Raw genomic sequence first — 12,694 nt, forward strand, 5'->3', positions numbered from 1 at the left:
CTCAGCCCGGGGGGCTCGCTGACTAGTGTTGCACTCTGCGCATCCTAAGTAAGCAACGTTACACCATAAGAACCGGACACAAGTCTCTGCTTGTCTGAAGTGTACTACCATGGCCTGTAAGACTCTGAGAGCCTCACTGACGCATGCCACGCCTTCTACATCCCAGATTACATGTGTGACATCTAGTCTGCAAGGAGTGTTTGTTTGACAGGAGATAGATGTTGCTCTAAGGCTAGGCAGAGAGACAGGGTCGACGCGGTCTGATTTGAAGGTATGCTGGATTTCTTTTTTCATACCTTTCAGAAGGCATCTCAAATGTCACAGGTGCTGAAATCATTTTCTGCACAATCTCTGTAATGGTGTCCATGCTCTGACTGATTGCATGCTGTGCTGTACTTTCCGTGCCTTTCCTGCTCAAGTTGCTTGACCTGCTTAGTCCTCTGCCTGTATTGCAACAAAACAACTTTGGCTGCTTGGACGTCAAGGCGGAATAGTTCCGTTTTCCCCAGCATGGCATTCGGCCCTCCACCACTTTCATCGTCTAATGTCTCGTATTCTACACATGATGCGGTACCTCACACTCCACTTGTCTCCGTATTCTTTCCTCTGTTCAAGTCGAACCATACCACACTAAGACCTTGGAATACGCAGAAATATACAGGCGTCGTTATTCGCTCTAGGAAGTGCGAAAGTCAATTTGATTAGTGATGACTGCTCGTGCTACCGATACTGGTTGTCCATCGTTTTTTTGACGTGCAATACGAAACTGTGTTTAGCATAATGCTTCTGCAAGGCTGCAAGGAGATTTACGAGAAGATACATTCTTGGGGTCGCAACGACCGCCATCACGGCCCACAACTACACACTGTATGGGCTGCAAAGCTGATCTCACTTGTCTCGGCTCTGTACAGTCTCGTTGCGAGAAAGGGACACATGTCGCTCGGGAGGGCGAGTGCAGATGATATCCAGTACACGTTTTGTACGATGTGGGATTGTTTAGGCAAAAACAAGTATACTCGTCTTGGCCTGATCTCGCACATCTGTACAAGGTGTGGAAGGGTAGTGAAATCCTGAGCGGAATGAAAACGGACAAACTGTTACGTTTATCCGATTGCAAAATGCAACTATGGATAGAGCGTCTTGGTCCCATAGTGTAGATGATGAATTCTCAGAAGGTGTGTATCCCTATTTTACCTTTGTAATGATACACCTAAATGCACATTCGCAGGCTCGATCTTCGGCGGTCATTCCAAAGTTGCGAAATAACTGGAGAGGTATTATAACGCGTATCACGATCACAAACACACCTTTGTCAGAAAAGGTCAAACGCTCATCAACGAGCTCTTCCTCCTACAACCTTCATGCTTCATTTCTGTATGGCATTGCAATTCTAATGCTTCTGCTGCCCCACTACATTCTGTTCCTCGGCACCGGAGGTTCGACCCGGATGACCGCGACAATCAATGGTATTACTTCCAATCCTTTCCAGCACGGAATGAAGGGGTAAAATACGAGAAGTATGAGACCGAACATTGTATTCGGATTTTTGGAAGAAAGCATGGTGGACGAGGAGGAGAGAGTCCTGTTGGTTGACGAGGACTGTAGATATGCTTACGAGTTTGAGACGTATGTTTGGGGATGGGTGGAAACCCTCCGCCGTCTAGCATGCAGTTCTAATTTTGTTGGATATGTTGAATACTCAGTTCGTTGGTACGAGACTCCTTGTATTAATGTAGTTTACCTGTTGAATACTACATGAAATAATAACGAGAGTAAATAAGAAATATATGGGACATAGAACAGTTCTATAATACTCACCTCAGTTCGTTGGTATGAGACTGAGGTGATGCGAGCGGCGGCTGAAAGGTTTAAATATGCTGCTGCTCAATTAGGAGAATGGTCTGGATTAAAATGGAAATCATCACCAAAATGGGCGATGTCGCGTCTTCACTCATCTAATCTCAATAGGATATACCGGCTTTTCGTTGTAAATGGTCTTTTATGATGAACATCTAAAAAAATAGGCCTTGCGAGTTGGGGTAGAAAAGCGAATGATGCAATGTTGGTTGAAAGGCATGCAAACTAAAACGCGATCGTCCCAAAGTTCTCTACTGTCCTAACAAGTCTCACTTTCGAAGACAAAATACAAGGGATTAACATGTAAATGAAGGCATAACGGTTCGACTCGATTGTGGCTGTCGAGCGTAAAAGCGTTAATGTAAATTCCATTTTTTCATGTAGGTAAATATGCATTGCATTTCCCTAAAAATTTGCGCCTACACATGGCACATCGCCCGTTCTTGTATTTCCTTCACCATGCACAGTGGACATTAGTGTGCCAAATACCTCTGACATTGCTAATGCTGTTTGTATCCCCGAGACTTTGTTGGCGAAAGGTCTTGCATATAGTCACCTCGGGACCCGCTTCACAATAATTTATCGTTCAAAGTTGGATTACCTCGTTGAAATGATCTTTTCTGAGTAAAACAAGTTTACATAAATGATGAAACCAATTCGGATTCATGAACACAGAGAAAGCACAAGCAATAAGACCAAAAAAATACCATCTGAATGACAGAAACAACATCAACTAATCTTTATCCGATCCTTTAACACTCATGATCTTCGCCCAGTCCTTCCCATGAGGAATCTTCGTCCAGTCCATGTACATGACCTTTCCATCCTTGTTGTTCGGAATGCGGACTTGGCCTGTATGGCATATGCTGCGTTGATGTTCGAGAGGGACCCACAGAAATAGGCTGCCATCCAGTGTTCGAACCCAGCCGTCGTCTGGGATAGTGGATGGATTGGTGGTATGTGCGATGAAAAAAGTACGGAGGTTGCTGGCGACTGTTAAGAAGCACTGTGCATCGGGATCCCATCGACTTTCATAAGGGAACATCGTCTTGATACAAGCGCCAGTGTGAGCATCCCAAATTCGTATCGTTCCGTCCCAAGATCCAGAAGCAATCCTGTTCCCGTCAGGAGAGTACGCGACAGACACGACCCAGCTCTCGTGACCGCTGAGAGGCTCGCCAATGGGTTCTCCGGAATGTGCGTCCCACACTCGCAGCGTCTTGTTGTGGGACCCGGAGACGATTCTGCTCCCGTCTGGAGCGTATGCAACGCCCCAGACCCAGCCACTATGGCCGCTGAGAGGCTCACCAACCGGCGTGCCGCTTCGTGCGTCCCAGACCCGCAGTGTACCGTCATCGGAGCCAGACACAATCCTTGTCCCGTCCGGGGAGTAAGCAACGCTCCTGACCCAGTCGATGTGACCCTTGAGGGGCTCGCCGATAGGCTCACCGCTCTGCACATCCCATATTCGCAGAGTATTGTCCTTGGAGCCTGACACAAACCTGCTGCCGTCCGGAGCGTACGCAACAGCAAAAATCGAGTCCTTGTGTCCACTGATAGACCCGCCGACTAGTGCGCCGTTCTGTGCGTCCCAGATCCGCAACGTTCCATCGTAAGAGCCAGACACGATTCTACGCCCGTCTGGGGCGTATGCGACAGCATTCACCCAGTCAGTGTGACAAGTGAGAGGCTCACCAACGCACGCGCCACTCTGTGCGTCCCACATTCTCAGTGTCTCGTCATCAGAGCCAGACACGATTCTGGTCCCATCGGGTGAATATGCAATGGAGCTGATCCCGTATCTGTGACGCTGCTGAGACTCAATAACGAGTGAACCAGTATGTGCATCCCAAATTCGCAGTTTTCCATCGTCATAGCCCAACACTATTCTGCTGCCATCGGGCGAGTAGGCGATGGCATGTATTGCAGGCACGTGATATTCAAAAGGCTCGCCGATGGCTTCTCCGCTTTTGGTGTCCCATATCTGCAGCATGCCGTTATCCAAGTAGGAGACGATTTTTCTTCTGTCTGGCGTGTATTTAGCCTCCCGTATATTCCTTGTGTCTCCTTTGAGACGTGAGATGTTGACTTTCTTCAACAAGGTGCTCTTGGAGGTATTCGCCAGAGGTATGTGCTGGGGAGGGTCGTCAGACAGAGGTGACTTTCGTCCCATGAAAGCGTCACTCGCGCATTGCACTACCAGGGAGTCCGGTTGGAACCACATCAACGCAGAGACGTACAGGTGAGACGTGCTGACAGCAATCGCGTCGTGAAAGGCAGAAATGAAGCCATGCAGTTCGGTCGCAGCATGAGCGATCTCGTCTACTTCCTGACGGTCTAAAGATGAGAAACGATGAAACAGCATGCCAAGGTTATCTCACCTTAAAACGATCAATACACTGTAATAGAATTCCCTTTGCCTTTTCGAGAGAGCCTAATAAGACTAGGACTTCAATCCAAAATAATGCCCTGGGTGAGCAAAGCAGCTCTACTACAGGACTTCGCAATTCTCGGTCGTTTTCCGCTTGCAAAACATGGTACATCCAGTACAAACTGCTGTATCGGAGGCTCTCGGGAATCTTCGCCTCGACTACCGAGCTCAAGTATGGAACATCTTCGTTTTTTAGATGTAACGACTCCAGGCTGCATATATTGAACTTAAGCTGCATATGTAAGACGTGGAAGCATCCATGGGCCAAGTTCATGTGGGCCACGCTCGGGTCAACCCAGAAGCGACCGGAAGAGCCTTGATTATCCACATAATCCCGGACCATGTCTTTCGGAAAGGAAGTTTGAATTGTGCCATTATTGCCTGTGTACAGTAAGGGTCGGACAGCAGCTAAAACAGTATTGAGAGTCTGGGCTGTGAATTTGGGTAAATCGTCTTGCAGGCAAAATAGGATCATGTCTCCTGTTAATGACCATTCTGGACCTGTGCGGATTATAAGTGAAAGCACAGCTCGAGCTGCAGGCATTGTCTCCTCATCAGAAACTAGACTCTCTCGTCTCCCCACAATACTCTCCATAGTAATGCGGAGAAGATTGTCAACAATGGCCTGGCCAGACATTGAATCAAGAAAATCAACGTCCACGCCTGGATCTAAGGTCATAAATGCTGCCCTAATCCTAGCAAGGAGCTGGTGTGCTTTGAACTCGTGCAAGTCGATATGGTCGTTGGAGCATTTCTTGTTACCCAAACAAAACTTCACGTACGCCGCTACATCGTACCCCAAATCGACCAGTGGATTGCTTATGTCGATATGTTTAAAATCACTGTCCCCGAAACAGTCTTCGAGCTCTGGAAGCTTCCTGCTACTAACGAAAACCTTAAGCCATGGTGCGACATTGGCGATGTCTTTGACGAATTTAGCTAAGTAACGTCGAGAGCTTTGAGATTCGCAGCACTCATCAAGTGCGTCCAGAATGATGATCAGCGGCCTATGCTTCGGAGGCATATGAGCGGACGACAGAGCAATGGGCTGCTTCACAAGGAGATCAAATTGGTCTTGCAACCCTGCATGCAGGTCGAAGTTTCCTTGGCCCTCAAGCATAGTAACAACGATGGACCGATAGTCAGCATGCCATGAAGCAAATTGACTTGCAATCGTTGGCATGATGCTCTTTGCGTCTCGAAGTTTCGCATTCGCGTCATTTTTGTTGCAGAAGAAGCAGCCTGCGAGGCGCTTCTGTTCGCGGAATCGTTGTGCGACTGTGTGCGCGATGGCTGATTTTCCAGCACCTCCAGGTCCATGGAGCCAAAGCAGTTTTAAGTCGGATGTCGACCAATCTTCTATTGCCTGAAGAGTCTCTTTTCTGGTCCTTTCAGAACAGGTCTTCTCTCGCTCATAAAATGCTTGCATAACTGGTTGTAGCTTGTCAAGAACAAGTGCTTCAGTGTGCTTCTCTAAGGTTGCGTTAGTGAGATTTCAATCGTAATAGGTGATAATATAACCTGTCGTTAAGACTGCTTTCCACACTTCGGTCTTTATACACCAATCGAATGTCTCCTTCAATCGTCTGAGCTCCTCTTTGTAAGCGTCCACATCATCAATCCGGCTCCGTAAAAAGATTCCTTATCAGAGAAATGTATCAGAACAAAAACAGATGAACGTGTTACAGGAAGTTACCTATCGCTGTATTGTCCGAATACTCGATTAACATTCTTGAAATTTTCTCGAAAAGCTCAAGGATTTTGTCAGCAGTCTCATTGGAAATGTTAGACCTTGTCCGAGCTTGAGGAACTTCGACAAAGGGGAGGAAGGACGCTACGTCCGCCATCAGAGATGCTGCTGCCTCATAACACTCCTTTACATCCTTGCATTTCTAGAGAAGATAGGCGTCAACGGCTGTTTTTCGCAATAAATATTGTATCACCTCATAAAGTTCTCGCACAGCTGACACTGCTGTACCAACACTGGGATGCGTCTAACAAGATGAAAGTTACAGACTTGTTGCCAGAAAGGAGCAAAACTCGAATCTTACACCAGATGCAAGCTCCATGGTGTTGACAATATAGTTTAGGACTTCGCATGCCTTCCCAACATTCTTCATGAACTCTTTCATGCTTCCTAACTTGCTCTGAGACGTTTCCACAAGGCGACGTATTAAATCGATAAACTGTCAATCATAATCAGTCAATTAGATGTGCAGCAAAGCTCAGTTGCTGAGAATTTCTGACCGGTCCAGCTGCTTCAAAATAGATTCTCAAAGATATCTTCTTGCCATTGGGCTCTATTAGACACTGATTTAGTCTGTATGCAAAAGGAAATCACCTTGAGTGCTTACCATCGATGTCAAGAATTGGCTTCATGATTAGATCATCAGTGATTATGATCGGAATTACAATTTCCTTGTCTGAATGAAGTTGACGACATTCTCGGATAACAATGACAAGCTGAATTCCAAGCGCAACTTGTCTGGCAAATGCATCAGCACATATGAACTCCATGTGGATATAGTAAATTGGTACTGACATATCTGGATTCCAATCGATGGCTTCGTTCCGTCCATATCGGCACGATCGATGCAACATTTCACTGTCGGTCTTGATCTCGACTGTGACAGGACGTTTCCTCTGGACATCCTTGTAGTCGACTTGGATGCCTGTTGATAGACAGAATTCAGTCTCGTGCGGAATTTGAGAAGTGTGAGAGCATATTACTTCGAACATGAACTGCCCTGTACAATCAAATGAGTAAGGGAATGGGACAAACATCCACACAATGATCGCAATGCTTACTGAGGAGCAACGTCGTCCACGAGCTCCTTCGAGGGCTTCTTTCGAACAAGTGACATGGTGGACAGACACTCTTCCAGGTCTCAAACTTGAGATGACAGTGGATAAGAGTAAGGAGAGAGCGACTTGAGGAGGCAGTGTGAACAATACGTATTGTGGCATTGTCAGATCGAATGGCTAAAGGACTTCGATTGATGAATATTACAATGCAGAGGACGTATTTGGAAGGAATCAAATGTAATCACAAGAATAGAACACAAGGAGGGCAGTGTCTGTCATGGACGACAACTGGGGCACATGGATACAAGGCTGTGTACAATGAAAAGATTGATATTGCTAATCACAATCTCAAGAAGACACACGAACTGATTGATCTTGGGAAAACAAGAGCTTCCGTTCAGAACTAGTATTGTTCCATTCCAAGAGCCAGAAGCAACTCTGTTCCCATCAGGAGAGTATGTGACAGGCGAAGCAGTGATTTCGTAGGTACAAAGAGGCACGTTGATGGACTTTCCAGGATGCGCGTCCGAGATTCACCGTACTAGTAATGTCATCAGGCCGAGAGATGGTTTTGATCCTGTCTGGAGAACATGCATCGGCTTGAATATCCACGAGATGACACCTGAAGGACTCACCAATACGTTCGCTGGTTCGTGCATCCTAGAACTGTAGTGTCCCGTCACAAGAGCCTGACACGATCAGAGAGTAAACAACGCTCTTGATCGTGCCAATGTGCTATGTAGCCTTAGAGGGGCCCAGCAATGAACATCGGTGTTCCATCATCAGAGCCCAACACGATCCTATTTCCGTCTGGAGCATATGCAGTGCCCAAAATCCAGGCCTCGTGTGCCTCGAGAAGCTCGCCCACTAGTGCACCGCTATGTGCATCACAAATGTTCAGCAGTATATACTAGGCTAGACAGATGTGACCTTTGAGAGAGGCTTACTACACGCGGACACGATTCTGTACCCATCGGGGATTAATCCAATCCAGTGCTGAGAGTCTACTTAGAAGAAAACTGTTAGCGCTTGAAGGGGGCAGTGAAGGTAGAACTTGATGCATGTTAACGGGCAGAGTTGATGTGACTAATGTCCTGTCAGAGTTCACCAGACTACTACCAGTACTGTGGTGCTGAAAATTTGAAATAGAATTGGTCTTTCTCTGTACAGCATTGTTGGCTGATGCAGTGATTGTGATCAATATTAGCACTAGGGAAAAATCTTGGACGGCGGCAACTATACGAGTTTCCGACGGCATTTTCCCGAACTGCAATGCTACGTTTTTTAACTTAACCGCTCTCTTTGCTTGCCCTGCTTATTTCCCTGTTGCTGTTCATAACAACTTCGGCATACAGATTACGTTGCCACTTGGCGTCACAATACAGACCAATATCTCATGCATTTAGCTTGCTACCATTTGATTCACTAATATTAACGTCTTGCGTTCTACATACAACACCTCACATCCTAGTTGGCTCTACATTCTTCCCTCTGCCCGAGTCGAAGCATTTCACAATACAATATTTAGAGCTAGACCTTGAACCAATGATCTGTGCTATCTGAAGGTCAAAATGAAAGCCCAAATTAGATTATGTATTTTATATATATACGAGTGATTTTTTCCACCTTTTCATAAAGCATACGAGCTCGTAACTAAGTAGGTACAGAGCAATACAGCATATTACATTATACACCCACAAAAAAACACAACTGTCCACAAGAAAATACAACAATAACTCGTACCCCCGAACCGCCAAACCGAACTAGTCAGTGCCAGTAGACTGGACCTGCGAAGAAGATGAAGATGGCGACGACAATACCGATTTCGCAGGTGTACTCAACGGAACGTCTGCAATACCGAACTCAACATAAGGTATCTCAGGTTCCTCATCGGGCTTAGGGGTAGTAGTCTCCGTTTCAGATTCAGAGGAAGCAGGCGTCTTTCCTTTATTGGACGAGGAAGTTGATCCCGATGCTGCTGACGATTGCGAGCGTGTCTCATCATGTTGTAAATTGATATTTGTCGGATGGGCTGGGTCGGGCATAGCTATGAGCACCGCTACACGCACAGCCGAGGGAGGATCTATCTCTGGCTGTTCAGTGTTACCACCATCGCCAGAAGAAGGTGGAGGCGGCGGCGAAGGGGCGTCGAAAGCAGCTGCAGCGAGCTCGGCTTGTGAGGGCTGCTGTGGTTGTTGCAGGGCCATCCGCGCATGAAGGTCTCGTGAAGCGAGTTCATCCAAGATATCTTGCAGGTACACCGTTCGGAATGGATTCAGAATACGAAACCGACTTGCGGTACGATTCGTGCGAGTTGTTGATTGAGGAGATGTTGCAGGGCGCGGTAAAGTAGGTTGAGAAGTAGATGGAACGAAAACAGCGGCAACCGGCTGAATAATCATCCAAATAAGTTTATACTTAATCTTCTGAAATGTAGTAGAGGAAAGTGAATGCATACCACAACGCCGTCCCATTTCCCATTCTTCTCATCTGTAAGTACATCCATGTCCTTTTCTTTCAGATGCGCATCATAAAATACTGGCTTTGGTGCATTTGTTGATCCTGGACGAGGTGGTGGAGGAACATATGTTCCATTCCGGATAGATTCCTCGATTGCACGGCGGGCTCTGACTCGGATCATTATTGAGCGGACTATGACGGCACCCGAGACTAAAAGTAACAGTACAAGCGTGGCTAGAGGTTCGACAGAGTCATCAGACTACCTAGCATGTCAGACCTCTGTTAAAATAATATACCTAAGAAAGTATATACTTTGACATGCGATGAGTTACAAACGTCATGCCAGAGATACGATTAGGAAACGTACGATACAAGTTTGAAGCCGCAGAAGATGCAAATTGATTTCCTCCTCCTTGATTTCCTCCCTGATCAGAAGGTCTTGTAGGCGGGCCGCCTGTCGTACTGGGCGTAAACATAGTGGTTGTGACCGTCATCGCCCCCGGCGATGAAGCCACGGCATCCGAAGAACTCGAAACCGAGCTCGTCGACCCAGTGGTCGAGGTCGTTGAAGAAGTCGACATGGTTAGAGCCAAGCCGTCTGGGGGCTATCAATGATCGAGGTGGAGAAGAACGACAAGGAGATGGAGGGAGAAAGAAGAGAGGCGCGCCGCCTTGATTGTGGTGGGCATGCGCAGCATCCGTGGGTACGGCAGAAGTCGACGGGGGCTGTGAGACTGTTGTCGCGCTTGTCGTAATGGCGCATGATCGGCGCTTCCTTCTATGGAAACTGATACGTTTGACAGACAGGAAGCATTTATTGTTCAAACAATTATTGTACGCATGACGGCCTTCTTTCCACTATCTCGGGCACTTGTACATAAAACACGCTGTCCGAAAAAAATATTTTTCAGATCAATAATATCTGTAATCTGAGGACAAAGCCTTCTCTTCACTCCCATTGCCTATCTTCACGGTATTTTATAGTTCTTGACATTAATATCAATATTCATCTAAGTCTACATGGTGACGAGAGTAGATAGCCCACAGAAAGGCTGGTAGTAAACTGATTTGATACCCGTGCGTTGTGTTATGTGTATACTGGACAAGACTGAGAGCAGTATCTGGGTTTCGGTAAAACCCGAGGTAGTTCCCGAGAGGGAATGAACAAACTGAGAGCGTCATACCTACATCACACGACAACTAAACGATGAATATCTCAGCTCCTGCTCTCATTTCAGAAATACCATGAGCTCAGTGCTAGTATGTGTAAAATATAAAGGCAATTGTACGCCGTCGGAGTGTGACCATATACAGCTCCATGAGCGCCATGATTGCAATGGAGAATATCAGCGCTCACTTGCTTGACTCCTGTAATTCAAGCAATAATGTATAAAGCAAAAACCGACTTACTCGCCTTCATTTGGCTTCCTTCCTTCTAGCTGATATGTCAAACGATCAGCTTGCTTCTCTCGTAACCGCTGTCCAGCATAATCGCCTCGCAACGGTAGGTTGTCTAACTACCCAGAGTCTATTTATGAGTTCCTAACGAGAAATTGAATCCAGAGTTTCGATCGCACGTATTTACCGTGATAAATCCGAACCTTCATTTCTCATGACCTATTCATCCAGTTGCCAGCTCGTGCATTCAGGTGAGATATACCTTTCCATGTTGTCTATGGTTAACACTAAATGAATTGTTGCAAAGGCATATGAGTATTCAATCAACCTCCAGCAGGAGGTAGATCTTATATGGTGCTCTGAATGGTCGCTTACGAAAATCCTGTTCATTGCGAGCCGATATGGACCCTTCCTAGATATGCCAGTTGTCCTCTGGCGTACGTAATGGTGGCCCCATGCATACAACAATCCCTTTATTCTCTTTCTTTACAGATCATTGGGCACCACCACAAAACATTGAGCAATGTAGATTCGGTTTCGCATACCCAGGCTGTATGTATACGAAAATACTGTAATTGTTTCATCAAAGGATTAACTCATAACGATGAAATCAAAGGGATGTACCTTATAGGAATCTCTGCCACAGAACGTAAGCTGAACTCTGCTATATGCAATGTAAATGCTACTGATCAGATACCGTAATTAAAGTTGTACTGCTCTGGCGTACATGGGCACTGTGGAATAAAAACCGAGATATGGGCATTGGGCTCTTGCTTTGGGCTTTCATAACTATTACCCCAAACTTGGTTGTTGAAGGCGTATTCCTCAGCAAAATTAAATGTACGTCCCAGAACTATTACAGTGTTAGATTAAGTAGCAAATCTTATTAACTCTGCTAGATGAACTGATTACGCAGCCATCGAACACTTGCATTTTGACAGGTGTGGATTCGTCCTTGCTTTCTGTAACTTGGATTCTCCTTCTGGTTCTCGAAGCCGGTATGCGTATTTGTATTTCATCTAAACAACACCCTCTAACTTGTCGGAAACACAATATTAATGACTATAGGTGCACTTCTCCTTGTTTCTATTAAAGCAATTCAGGCGTGTAAGAATGCATGATTTACATGATACGCAATCATTCATTTGAAAGAATAGATCAATTTCACGGAAGAACCGCCTTGTATAATGCTGTGTACAGAGACGGTGCGGATAGATGCATCCTCATGTAATCTGATATAGCTGATCTTTATTCTCGGGATTTCTAGGATCTCTTTATTATGTTTGTCTGATAAGTGTGTACCTTTGTGTACGGACTTCTAATATTACTCGCCTTATATGCACTCGTCTATAGGCCTTTCATTAGTTAATATAATTGTCGTATTCACCGCACCAGTACGTCTTGTCCTGTTCTTGCTTTCTCAACCATTTTCTCATTAACACATTCTTTAGCCTGATCTCATAGCTCTTCTCGCAAGGTTTTGAACAAAATTAACTTTTAAGATTAGTTTACTGATGCTTTCGTTTTCAGCTTGGAACGCGTCCTTCATTCCATCCTAGCTTGCAGACTGTTGCTAAAGATGCGTCGGATTGGAAGGAGTGATGAACAGAAAATTATTTCATCTTTGCCGATGCATATCGAACTGTCTGAGACACAGTTTAGCTGTCAGAGCTATAGATGTTGAAGGAGAGTTTATTGATTTTGATGTCTTATAATTATTTTGGGACCCTGTAAAATTATTGA

The 12,694-nt window shown here is 45.7% G+C and overlaps 4 protein-coding genes across 4 annotated transcripts; 2 read left to right on the top strand and 2 right to left on the bottom strand.

The window, feature by feature from the left end:
- Positions 1 to 510: 510 nt before the first annotated feature.
- FOMMEDRAFT_160321 (uncharacterized protein) lies at positions 511 to 1,593 on the top strand (the record flags this gene model as incomplete). The annotated part of the gene is made up of 3 exons (XM_007270082.1): positions 511 to 683; positions 777 to 968; positions 1,317 to 1,593. 3 exons carry the CDS (start codon positions 511 to 513, stop codon positions 1,591 to 1,593), a joined length of 642 nt encoding a protein of 213 aa, XP_007270144.1.
- Positions 1,594 to 2,438: 845 nt separating this feature from the next.
- Positions 2,439 to 7,161, bottom strand: FOMMEDRAFT_22905 (uncharacterized protein). The gene is made up of 11 exons (XM_007269777.1): positions 7,097 to 7,161; positions 7,019 to 7,035; positions 6,831 to 6,960; positions 6,643 to 6,773; positions 6,536 to 6,588; positions 6,340 to 6,474; positions 6,232 to 6,282; positions 5,985 to 6,180; positions 5,810 to 5,929; positions 4,239 to 5,761; positions 2,439 to 4,186 (listed from the first exon to the last, which is right to left on the bottom strand). The coding sequence occupies exons 1-11, from the start codon at positions 7,150 to 7,152 to the stop codon at positions 2,591 to 2,593; spliced, it is 4,008 nt and encodes a 1,335-aa protein (XP_007269839.1). The 5' UTR covers positions 7,153 to 7,161; the 3' UTR covers positions 2,439 to 2,590.
- A 1,538-nt stretch (positions 7,162 to 8,699) lies between these two features.
- Positions 8,700 to 10,207, bottom strand: FOMMEDRAFT_22906 (uncharacterized protein). The gene is made up of 4 exons (XM_007269778.1): positions 9,921 to 10,207; positions 9,850 to 9,864; positions 9,552 to 9,787; positions 8,700 to 9,483 (listed from the first exon to the last, which is right to left on the bottom strand). The coding sequence occupies exons 1-4, from the start codon at positions 10,132 to 10,134 to the stop codon at positions 8,857 to 8,859; spliced, it is 1,092 nt and encodes a 363-aa protein (XP_007269840.1). The 5' UTR covers positions 10,135 to 10,207; the 3' UTR covers positions 8,700 to 8,856.
- A 790-nt stretch (positions 10,208 to 10,997) lies between these two features.
- FOMMEDRAFT_31106 (uncharacterized protein) lies at positions 10,998 to 12,553 on the top strand (the record flags this gene model as incomplete). Its single annotated transcript, XM_007269814.1, has 9 exons — positions 10,998 to 11,057; positions 11,259 to 11,388; positions 11,444 to 11,503; positions 11,568 to 11,600; positions 11,660 to 11,791; positions 11,851 to 11,949; positions 12,219 to 12,245; positions 12,305 to 12,345; positions 12,482 to 12,553. 9 exons carry the CDS (start codon positions 10,998 to 11,000, stop codon positions 12,551 to 12,553), a joined length of 654 nt encoding a protein of 217 aa, XP_007269876.1.
- Between the last annotated feature and the right edge of the window lie 141 nt (positions 12,554 to 12,694).

The sequence above is a fragment of the Fomitiporia mediterranea genome (assembly GCF_000271605.1).
Source record: "Fomitiporia mediterranea MF3/22 unplaced genomic scaffold FOMMEscaffold_11, whole genome shotgun sequence".
Taxonomy (NCBI): domain Eukaryota; kingdom Fungi; phylum Basidiomycota; class Agaricomycetes; order Hymenochaetales; family Hymenochaetaceae; genus Fomitiporia; species Fomitiporia mediterranea.

Excerpts from the sequence above, each read along its gene's own strand:
- FOMMEDRAFT_22905 (XM_007269777.1), bottom strand. The coding sequence starts at position 7,152 with ATGTCACTTGTTCGAAAGAAGCCCTCGAAGGAGCTCGTGGACGACGTT. Across the intron at positions 6,475-6,535 it reads ATTTTGAAGCAGCTGGACCG|TTTATCGATTTAATACGTCG; the intron begins GTCAGAAATTCT and ends TATGATTGACAG. Across the intron at positions 6,283-6,339 it reads CCATGGAGCTTGCATCTGGT|ACGCATCCCAGTGTTGGTAC; the intron begins GTAAGATTCGAG and ends TCATCTTGTTAG.
- FOMMEDRAFT_22906 (XM_007269778.1), bottom strand. The coding sequence starts at position 10,134 with ATGTCGACTTCTTCAACGACCTCGACCACTGGGTCGACGAGCTCGGTT. Across the intron at positions 9,484-9,551 it reads GGAAATGGGACGGCGTTGTG|CCGGTTGCCGCTGTTTTCGT; the intron begins GTATGCATTCAC and ends ATGATTATTCAG.